The sequence below is a fragment of the Carassius auratus genome, unplaced genomic scaffold (genome assembly GCF_003368295.1).
Source record: "Carassius auratus strain Wakin unplaced genomic scaffold, ASM336829v1 scaf_tig00214358, whole genome shotgun sequence".
NCBI classification, from domain to species: domain Eukaryota; kingdom Metazoa; phylum Chordata; class Actinopteri; order Cypriniformes; family Cyprinidae; genus Carassius; species Carassius auratus.
Window position 1 is genome coordinate 232,660 of NW_020527631.1, and position 11,135 is coordinate 243,794.

At 38.6% G+C, this 11,135-nt stretch overlaps 1 protein-coding gene across 1 annotated transcript; it reads right to left on the reverse strand.

Annotated features, from left to right (window-relative positions):
• Positions 1-457: 457 nt before the first annotated feature.
• On the reverse strand, positions 458-10,307 carry LOC113091911 (signal recognition particle subunit SRP72-like). The gene is made up of 18 exons (XM_026257594.1): positions 10,159-10,307; positions 9,540-9,660; positions 7,072-7,195; positions 6,836-6,979; positions 6,637-6,748; positions 5,443-5,474; positions 5,163-5,287; positions 4,221-4,278; positions 3,949-4,080; positions 3,734-3,862; positions 3,587-3,659; positions 3,430-3,494; positions 2,557-2,652; positions 2,293-2,474; positions 1,996-2,133; positions 1,604-1,641; positions 1,370-1,529; positions 458-1,123 (listed from the first exon to the last, which is right to left on the reverse strand). Exons 1-18 carry the CDS (start codon positions 10,256-10,258, stop codon positions 958-960), a joined length of 1,995 nt encoding a protein of 664 aa, XP_026113379.1. The 5' UTR covers positions 10,259-10,307; the 3' UTR covers positions 458-957.
• Between the last annotated feature and the right edge of the window lie 828 nt (positions 10,308-11,135).

Here is an 11,135-nt window from a genome sequence, read left to right on the forward strand (position 1 = left end):
ATAAAGCAAGTTGAACTGACTGTGGATTCTCCAAGTAATACATCTGTTTTAGCAGTAGTTTTTTCTCAAATATTGTTTAAAAATGCAAATTGGGCTTTATCTAATAAAATATGCACACATTTCCAGAAATCAGAACGGACATCTGAAAAAAAAAAAGCTCTTCAAGATATTAATTTAAATCAGCAGAGAAAAAATAATATAAACACTTAAATGTGTATTTTGGATGTTTTCTTTCCACTAGTCTGAAAGAAGACATGTTGTGAAAGCAAAATAATTCACAATCCCAAAGCTGACCAGAGCATAAAAAACAAAATAAAGGTTTTGCTTTAATGGTATTAAAGCAAATGTTATATGTTATAAACATATAACATGTTATAAACAGTTCTACATGCTGCACAATTATGGCAACAGATCTTTAGAGGTTTCCATATGAAAGAGCGAGACAGTGAAGAGTTGATTGCTTTTCCAGGGATCTCTTTATTTAAGACATAACACTGGTTTCTGAGGAGAGTTTGTTTAAAATTAGAATCAGGGTTGAGCACTGGATTTAAAAAATAAATATCTCAGCTTTGCATGAACAGCATCTATTGTGAGCATTCGTGTACCAAGCAGCAGACACGAAAATAAACAGAGCATTCATACAAGTCCAGAACATATGATGAGTGGAAAAGAAAGCGAAGTAGAAATGCCCCAGACTCTTTAACATTGATAGTGATGCATGTACAGAGTGGATTGGATGATAAAAAAATGCATTGACAATAGACTCCATTAGACAGCGTTGCTCAACCTCTGATGTTCAAAAATCACATTCTTTTTCCTCATCCTTCAGAATTTAATGATTGAAACTTTTGCAGTTCGTCCTCCAGGCCACTGGAGCAGGTGTCTCTTCACTATTACAACTGTTTCTCAGTGTTTAAAAAATGAGCAAACCAAGGTTGTGATGAAATCTCTCGCTATCTACCATCCTCCCTTCCCTCCTTTCTTCTTCTTCTGCGGTGCCTTCTTGCGAGCGGCTCCGGCCGCTGCAGGTTTCTGTTGCCGCGGGGGAACCGTGCTGCTCGTGCCTGTTCCTGCGCCAGGTTGAGGGGAGGTGGGCGGACTGCTGGCGCTTTTACTGGCGTCTCTGAAAAACAAACACCAAAAGTATTTCTGATGTTGCGTCTGGTTCATTCAAAAGAAATGCATCTAAAAAAGTAATAATAACAAAGGAAGTGTTTTGCACTGGTGCTGTATGCATGAGGCAGGGTCAAGATGTCAAACTAAAAACTGATTTAAAACATCAATAAAAACAAAACTCAATCATACTAAAACAACACTGGCATGTTTCTAGTATCTGCTGCAGAAAAAGTAGTATGCGAGTAGAACGTACAGTTCGGCAGACCCTCCAGATGTTGCTCCCTGTGTGCCGCGGCCGACCTGCTCCTTCTTCTTGCCCTTCTTCTTGCCGCGGTAGTACGAGCGCTCTCGCATCGGCAGCCAGCGCTCCGGGTCAGGGGTCGATTTGGGGTCGTAGTTCTTGGGCAGTTTACCTGAGCACAAAAATACGAATATTAATATTCCTGTTATTGCTGATAAAATCCTAGGAGATCAATAGCACACATACCTTTCTTCTTTTTCTTCTTCTTTTTAACATCTTGTGGACTGAAATAAAAAGAACAACGTTAACTGAACAAACAGGGTTTAAAAAAAAACTGTTACAAGTGTTTTCATCAGGTTTTCTCAATTCACTTTCTCTCTCGCGCGTGCTCGCGCTCGCGCGCTCTCTCTCTCTCTCTCTCTCTCTCTCTCTCTCTCTCTCTCGCCCTCTCCGCGAATCACATTCGTCAAGGGCTGGGGAGCAGTTAATGAATAACGGATCAACTACGGCAGCCTACATCGCACATCCTGCGATGTGACTTTCGTGGATTCGTACATCACGATATCGCTGCTTAAACGACATATCGTGCAGCCCTAGTTCTGATGGACTGGATTCGCTCTGAGATGTAAATTAGTTACCCCTGTTCTTTAGGCTGGCTTTCGCCCACGACTTTGGCAGCTTTCTTCCTGATATACGTGGCTCCGTGCGAGTTCTCCAGTTCATCAACGTCCACATTGAAGGACATGGTGTCCGGGGAAGGCAGATGCTTACTCAGACTGAATAAAACCGAGCGCTCAGGAAAACACACAGCATTTGAATCGTTTTCCAAAGTAAATACATTAACAGTCCAGTCAGCAACCTGGAGTCAAGTAGCGTGACCTTCCTGCTGACTTTTCAGTGACATCACAGTACAAAACCGCCATGTTTGAGGATACGCTTTGGCCTTGTCTTGATCCACGAGTGAGTATGCAGAGATGAGCTGGGCCAGCGTGTGGACGTCATTCGTGTTTCGTTTCCACAGCTGCTCCAGATCACTGGTGGCCTCTTTCTTCCGGCCGTGTTTCAGCTTGTAGTTGGCAGCTTCGCGCACCAGAGAGAGGTGGATCGCAGACCCCGGCTGAGGGCAGGTAGAGGTTAAAAAACAATGATGCATTTCTGAGCTAATAAAGTGTCGCCGAACCGCCATCCCTCTCCTTTACCTGCTCTGACTGGTAATACTGGATCGCTTGTGTGAAGACGTCAATCGCGCTGTCAATGTCCTCTTCATTTGTGTACATCGTGACCAGAGCAGAAACCTATAATAATAATAAAAAAACAAAAAACAGGTTAACATTTAAATAAGGTTCCTATTAATTAAGAAACAAAAATAAGTTTTATTGATGTGCTTCAACACAGATGTTGGGTTTGTTAGGGATGTTTAAATAGACATATTTAAATAGACTGTTCCGGCTTAATATTTACAGATATTAGTCCATATCGTGATTTGATGTAAGTGCAATGACCTATTTTTGATTATTTCATGCAAAATTTGGCAAATTCCGTGGCATTCTGCGTTAAACTGTAAATTCTGTTTTTATGACTGTATTCCGCGATTCCCTCTGCGTTTTCTGCATCGCGGAAATCATAGGGCCCTAGTTGTGGTATGCGAGCTCTATCTTGCAATGGACACACGCCACAACGTTCTCTTTACGTTTGCCTCAAATCAAAACACTGCTGACTCCTTGCAGTATACGATTTCGGGCGCAGCGCTTGTGTCTCCTTCCGCTTTGTGGGTGACGTTAACGCGTTGTGTCACATTAAAAGAATCATTGCGAAAGAACCTGACGTGAGATTTCAAATAAATTAAAAGAGGCTTCAAGGCAGAGGAATTTGCCTCGATCATTTTTTGTAATCGAGTTACTCGAGGAATCGTTTCAGCCCAACATGAGGGTGAATTAATGATTACAGCATTTTCATTTTGGGTGAACTATTCCTTTAAATACAAATGGATTTAGGTTAATCACAATTAACTTTACCCACTAACAGCCCTGCGTAATTCCTTCAAAAATAATCAAAGGCAAATGAAATCTCACCATTCCTGGTTTATTTTGAAACTCTTCTATTGACTTCAGGATGTCACAGGCTTTGGTTACGTGACCTGTTGGAGATGCACACATACACTGCACTTCAAATACCCTTGGAAGCTCAATCTGCTCTGTGTAAGAGCATCTGTTTGGGTTGTATTCGTACCTTGTGTCAGGTAGAGTTGTGCCATGGTGAGTTTGATTCCAGAAGCACTTTCGGGGTGCTGATCTGAAAAGCGCTGCAGCAGAGACGGAAACCATTAAAAAACACCACAGATTAGCAGAAACTGAAAGAGTCAGGTGGGGAAAGTACCTGCAAGAGCTCTATGGCTTTGCTGTGCTGTTTTTCTCGGCACAGCTGAGCCACCTGGATCAGAACCGGTCTGGGGTGACCTGGACTCTGGGCCTGCAGGCTTGCCAATAGCTTTTTACACTGATCGGCCTGTGGGACGACAACGAGAGGTCAGAACAGGTCACATCCGCCAGGAAGAACTCGACAACATCATACAATACAAACTGGGTGATCACCTGGTTAGTGTACATAGCCAACAGGGCTTTGTTGATCTCAATAGCCTGCAACTGTTTTTTGGCCAGTTTGTGCTCAACCCCTTCAGCGCTGGTCAGTTTCACCTTCTTCTTGGAGTCAAACACGTTTTGGTCCTGGAAAATCAAAGAGCATGGATACAAACGTCAGTTACAAACAAGCTAAAGGTCAAATTCATCATTCAGCTGACATGATTGGCTCTTCAGTCATGTGAAAGCAGAATATGAGTGAGATCCTATTATTTTCTATAATTTACCTTGTTAATGGTGATGATGTTGTTGGCAGTCACAGCCAGCAGACCCACATCAGACGGCCTGAATGCAAAGACCAACACAAAAGTCTAATGTGGCAACCTTAACGTACCTGACAATCAATTTTATTTCTATAGAAATTTTCCAACAAATCCATTGCAAATCATAGCAATATAATGAATTAAATGAAAAGATACTACATAGAAGCCAGACTAAATAGATTTTTTTTAAATACCAATATTTTCTGCAACCTTTTAATTCCCCTAATAATTTGTTTCCATCTTATCACCTGAGCATATGCATGTATTTGCTATATTATTATAAGAACAGTTCACTCAAAAATTTTAATTTTGCTGAAATTTAACTCGCCCTCAGGACATCCAAGATGCAGATGAGTTTGTTTCTTCATGGGAACAGATTTTGAGAAAGGTAGCATTGCATCACTTGCTCACCAATGGATCCTCTGCAGTGAATGGGTGCCGTCAGAATGAGAGTCCAAACAGCTGATAAAAACAACCCAGAAATAATCCACACCACTCCAGTCCATCAATTAATGTCTTATGAAGTGAAAAGCTGCTTGATTACAAATCTATCATAAAGAAGCAGTTAACTTCAAACCATTATTTCAGTCTAAAAGTCAAAACAACGGCTATACAAAAAGCTTACTCGTGGAAAAGGTCCATACCCCTGTCGTCCTCACATCAAAATCAACACACTTGTGTTTAGAACAGTTTTGGCTTGCAAACATTGCTTAATCTGTGCATATTTCACTCCTGTTTCTGATTGAGACTCTCATTCTGACGGCACCCATTCACTGCAGAGGATCCATGGGTGAGCAAGTGATGTAATGCTACATTTCTCCAAATCTGGCCTGAGGTTAAGTAAATTTTCATTAGGACACCTGTTGAGTTTTATTTCATTTTAAATGTACAGTCTGTAACACGCACTTGAGTTTAATGACTTGATTGTAGAGTTGAAGGGCGTCTTCCGTTCTGCCCTGTAACTGCATCACATAAGCCATCTGAGAGTGAATGATGGCCAGTTCAGCTTCAATGTCCTCCTCCGTCACATCCTAAATAATTCACAATTAAATTGCAACAAATTAGACAAAAATTAGCACACAATTTGAGGTCTTTGTTGAAATCCCCATTAAGAGTAAGTATGCAATGATGCAAGCACATAAGTGTTGCAAGCACATCAGATCACAAATATGGATGCATTACTCACAGAGTCCTCTGCCAAAGACTTCCTGCACAACTCTGGGAAAACAAAAAGAAAAAATGGATGAAACAAAACCGGATTGACTCATTCATGTCGTTCTCAGCGACCTCGTGTTATTCTTAAAACCTGCAGAGACTCAAAGTGAAACTGTGTGGGAGGCTGATGGAGCGAATTTTGTCTAGGCTGGCCCAGCATCAGTGACTTATGACTAGTGGGACAGACCCACAGCATTTCATTCACTTGCATGGGACTCCAGATGCTAGCTGGATAACTTGTAGACAGAAACAAGAAAGGGAGCATTTTACTGCCAACAAATATTATGAGCCAAACCAAATGATGTAATGCACTTCCTGAAGCTTATCTGCCTGGTTTGGATTGCACAAGATAATTTCCCAGCAGTTCAGCTCCATATTAACACCTCCAGATGTTGTAGAGATATGGAGACTGAAGACTGTTAAAAAAGATTTCATTCGCAGCACTGTGTTAGATAACAGCAACGATGCACAGGAGTTAAGTCTACCTGATGTTTTTAATGCTGGTGCGGTTTGTCTCACAGTCTTTATGTAAGACGGGTTGGGTAGGGTACAGAACTCAATTAGTGCTGCTCAATTAGGGTTGGGTGTTTTGTTGAGTACTATTGGTGCAGGTTTAATAAACCCTGCTCTGGAAACATTTCTTGAGAAAGCCAATTTGGGACAAATTTTAACACCTACCGTATTTTCCGGACTATACGTTTTTTATAGTTTGGCTGGTCCTGCGACTTATAGTCAGGTGCGACTTATTTATCAAAATTAATTTGACATGAACCAAGAGAAATGAACCAATAGAAATGAACTAAGATAAAACATTACCGTCTCCAGCCGCGAGAGGGTGCTCTATGCTGCTCAATGCTTCTGTAGTCTACACTGAACACATAGAGCGCCCTCTCGCGGCTGGAGACGGTAATGTTTTCTCTTGGTTCTAAATAAATGCGACTTATAGTCCAGTGCGATTTATATATGTTTTTTTCCTCATCATGACGTATTTTTGGACTGATGGGACTTATACTCAGGTGCGACTTATAGTCCGAAAAATACGGTACTTAGTGTTTGCATATCAAGTCTTTTTATGTTTACAGATGAACAGATTAGTTTTCTCCAATGATACAAACCCATAGTTTGCAATCACGGCAAATCAAATCATAAAGGCATGACCTCTGACCTTCAGCCTTCTGCAGTTTCTGCATGGCGTGGCTGAGCTGCCCTTGACCAATCAGGCAGCAGGCAGCATTGTAGCACAGCTCATATGAGCTCTCCGGTAAACCCAGATCCTCCTGAATACCAGCAAAACATGGAAAAGTTATAAGATGCTACCACTTCAAATCAACACATTTCTACAGATGAGTGTGTCTGTTTCTCACCGGTGATGTGTTCTCCCAAGCGCTCTGCGCCGCTAGTACAGCTGACAGATTCGTCTTCCTCTCCTCTTCATAATCATCCTGAGAGTTTCTGATCAGGTCTTTATAGACAGCCAGACACTCGTCATACCGCTCCAGTCTGTACAACTACACACACAACTGCATCAGCTCCTGCGTTCGGACTCAAACAGTGAACTCATGACTCCAGCAAACGCTGACACAAAGCCCTAGGTTCTCACCACTTGGCCGTAGAGCTCCTTGAGTTTGTCTGTTTGCTCTGGGATTCCCTGGAGAGTTTTCAAAGCGTGCTCCAATCTATTCAGACGGTATTCACAGTAGGCCTTCTCGAACCCGATCATGTCACTACAGGCACACAAAATACATCACACAAGCTTTGATTACACTGAGAACAGATGCAGAAAAAACTGCTATTCAATCTTTGCCATGTATCATATATGGCTCATGTAGTATGACATATTACGCAAAAATATGAAGTTCGGTAAAGATGCTGGTATTAATCTGGGCAAAACGTGAGATGAAATACTGATGCTTTCAATACAAGTCAATGAGATTTTTATAACAGTACAGCAAATACTTACATAAAATGACAAATATCAGTTATCAGAAGCTCCAATAAAAAGTCTTAGTAAAAGTTTATTTAAATGCTAAGTTTGATGATCAAAACAAACAAATGTTCCTCAAAAGCCCGATAGTCAAATTTGATACTCATGTTTATTTTAACAGGATTATTACACAAAATAATTCAGAAAAATCCGTATAAATGGATAAAAAGGATAAAGTCAACCCAAGTTGCTTCAGTCCAATAATTATTCATCTTGAAATATTACTAAAAGTGTGAAAGATATTCTTAAGTTTACTTAAAAAAAAAAAAAAAAAAAAAAGGTTTCACATAAAAAAAGCCTCTTATTTGCTTAAAAAACAAACAAACAAAAAACACTATCTATTAGAGAGTAGGCAAGGCATGCAGTGTATGGCAGCTAGGGATGAAACGATTCCTCACGTAAATCGATGACAAAAAATTATAGAGGCAAATTACCCTCTGCCTCGAAGCAGCTTTTCATTTATTTTAAATCTCACATCAGGTTCTTTCGCAATTTTTTTTTTAATGTGACACAACGTGTTTATGTCACCCACAAAGCGGAAGGAGACACAGGCGCTGCGGCTGAAATCACATACTGCAAGGAGTCAGCAGTGTTTTGATTTTGACTTGATTGATGAAATCATGACATGGACTAATATCTGTAAATATTAAGCCGGAACAGTCTATCTAAATATGAATCATGCATGTTCTGCGTGTCTCTGTTAATGAATGGCGCAGAAGTGCTTCTTCATTCATTAAACACACTGAAGCGCGCGTGACGCTCGCGTGATTTTATCGTCTGCTGTCTCAATAAATAAGGACATGAACACATGAACAACATCTCCAGAACTGCACTGAGAGTCACTTCATGAGCATTTGACCGTTTGATTTGAGTAAAACCAGCGTCACATCACATACACAGAACTGTAAAGGTACTTCAACTCGTCAAAATAAAAGTCTGGTTGAATACTATTGTTCAGCAGAATGTACATAGCCTACTACTAAAATGTTTAATCTAAATGTTAAATCACACAACATTTCTTCCATGTTTTATTTTTAATTGTAAATCCCCTTTGTTTACCTAAAAATTAAGTTGATTTTCAATAATTAAAAGATAAATTAATGTTTTATGTGTTTAATATTCTTCTCAGAAAATGCTTTATTTAAAAACCCCAACTGAATGGCACTTAAATGCACTTCAATCCATCTGTCAACTTTATTGTCACTGTTCACAGTACAAGTACAGACAGAGAAACAATGGGTAATACCAGTAATTAAATGTTTATTTTTGATGTATGCATTGCATTCTATGCATTTAAAAAATAAAAATGTTTAATAAATTTAATTTCTTATCTTTATCTTATTTTCTCATGCATAATTAATATTGCACTTTAATTGATCAAAAACACATTTTATCTGATTACTCGATTAATCAATGGAATTCTTGTAGAATATTCGATTACTAAAATATTCGATAGCTACAGCCCTAATGGCAGCCATGGAATAAGTTAGCATTTCAAAATTCTGATAAGAAAAATCAACTCGCCATTCTCTCTTCCCCTCGGCTCAGAATCATGAGTTGATATCCCACAATTCTGGCTTTTCTCCCCTCAGAATTTATGAAATTTCAGTTATTGAGTTAAATGTAGTTATAAAGTCAGAAGTAGGAGATCTAAACTTGCATTTGTGAGAAAAAAGTCTGAATTGTGAGAGAAATAAAAAAAGTTTAAATAGTTGGTTATTTTATGCTGTTGGGCTAATACAATATGTCCCCTATGAACTGTATATGAGAATATGAGAATACTGATTGTTTAAATCAAATTTATGCTTTCAAAATAGGTTAATCATAACAGGTTTTTTCCATAGTCTGTACATTTAAATGTCAGTGTTTAGCTTCAAATGCCGTCTTTGAAGATAGTATTCTATAAAACTGATTTGCATTGTGATTCTGACATCCACAGGCACAAAAGGTAGCAATGCATTTTAATGCAATGAATTTAAAGCATACATTTCGTTTAAAATGTATATTACATACATACATATTACATACATTTGGTTTAAAACACTGGTATATGAATAGATCTGCAGCCTGTGTGACTCTCTTACCTGGTCAGGGATTTAGAGTGAGTGTTTATGACATTCAGGGCTTCTTTAAAACCTCCATTCTGGATCAGACAGACGATTTTACAACACAGTGCTGTCACGTCATCCTTATTCTCATGGAGAACTGCAATCAGAGGTAAAGAAAAATAATTAGTAAATATAAAATCAACGAGATATATCATTCTGAAATCTCAAATAATTATTTTTAAACTGGTACCATAATTCTTATTGCAAAAAAGATGCATACAGAATACGATAATATTATTAGGGAAGCTTAAATAAACGAGTCATTATAGATCTTTAAAGTTAAGTATAAAATTAAGGCATTTGAAATCGTGTTTACATTTAACCCAGCTCCTTATGACACGTAATCACTGAACAAAGACCACTCAAACTTCCAGAAAGTCTCGAAGACTACTCTATAAGAGCTTCCCGTGGGTTGTATTATTAAAGTAGATCCCAATTGCTGTAATAAAATCGGAAATTTGTGTAGAAAGCAGACATTAGCGAATCTACTGCACTGCAGGTTAGACACATGCTGCGGGAGACATGGAGATTAACAGTGTTTATCTACAGTCAGAAAAATCTGGACAAAGATATGAGTAATATCTTTTTATTTTACTTTTGTTGACCGCTTTTAGGGCTCTAGAAAAGTCGCCATTCTGTCCGCAGCGGTTGACTTCGGTCCAGAGAGCAGAGACGGGCCCCGATCCGCTCGCCATCTTCAGCCATATGAGCGGAAGCAGCGAGCGGGGCAAAATAAAAGTCCCACAGCAACCACAAAGACACAATGAAAGTCGGCGATCTAAACCGTCAACATGCAAGACTCAATTTGATAGAAATGTCCAATAAAACATTAAACTTTCACAGTATTTCGTAAAAATTGATCTTTTTTTTTTTTTTTTTTTTTTTAAGATTTAGCTTTTGCCCACATCATTATCCTTGTATATTTTTATTTAACAAAAATGATGATACTAATTTCCACTTTACTGAAATCCTGCATAAAAATATCCGATATACGATATACGATATTTTTATTCAGAATTTCAGTAAAGTTGAATGATTTAACCTGTTTTTAAATTTTAATTTAACCTGTTAACTGTTGGTTCCACTTTTTGAGCATATGCGTGAAAATGACATTTCCAACTTAAACTGTTATACAATTTGAATGATTAGGTTCACAGTCCTAAGGTTGGTCTCATTTTAAATCAAATACTTGGCAGATTATTTTAGAATTGAAAACAGTACAGATACAATACAGTACAGATTTTTCATGATTTCATCTATGAATCACTATTTCAAAGTAAAGGTCAAAACGCACTCTCTAAATCTGATGAATACTATTCTTGCATATTAATAACTTACAGTTGCTCTGTATAATATTTCAAAGTCAAGTCACCAAATATCAAAACTACAGTCTTTAAACGAAACTTAGGAGCAGTATTCTTTTCAATGCTTCAAAACATCTCATTGACCCTTTTCTACCTGATGAGTGTTTGTTTTTTGCATGTGTCCTGATAAACACAGAAAAAGACATAATCATAAACAACTTCTCTTCTCGTCTCTGTGAACGGAGCCCTGTCTGAGGTTTAAAAAAAT

What these genes read in the sequence shown, in the direction of transcription:
- LOC113091911 (XM_026257594.1), bottom strand. Translation starts at nt 10,258, where the DNA reads ATGGCGAGCGGATCGGGGCCCGTCTCTGCTCTCTGGACCGAAGTCAAC. An exon ending in ACAACTCTACCTGACACAAG is followed by an intron (nt 3,495 to 3,586) that starts GTACGAATACAA and finishes CATCTCCAACAG; the next exon opens with GTCACGTAACCAAAGCCTGT. An exon ending in AGTATTACCAGTCAGAGCAG is followed by an intron (nt 2,475 to 2,556) that starts GTAAAGGAGAGG and finishes ACCTGCCCTCAG; the next exon opens with CCGGGGTCTGCGATCCACCT.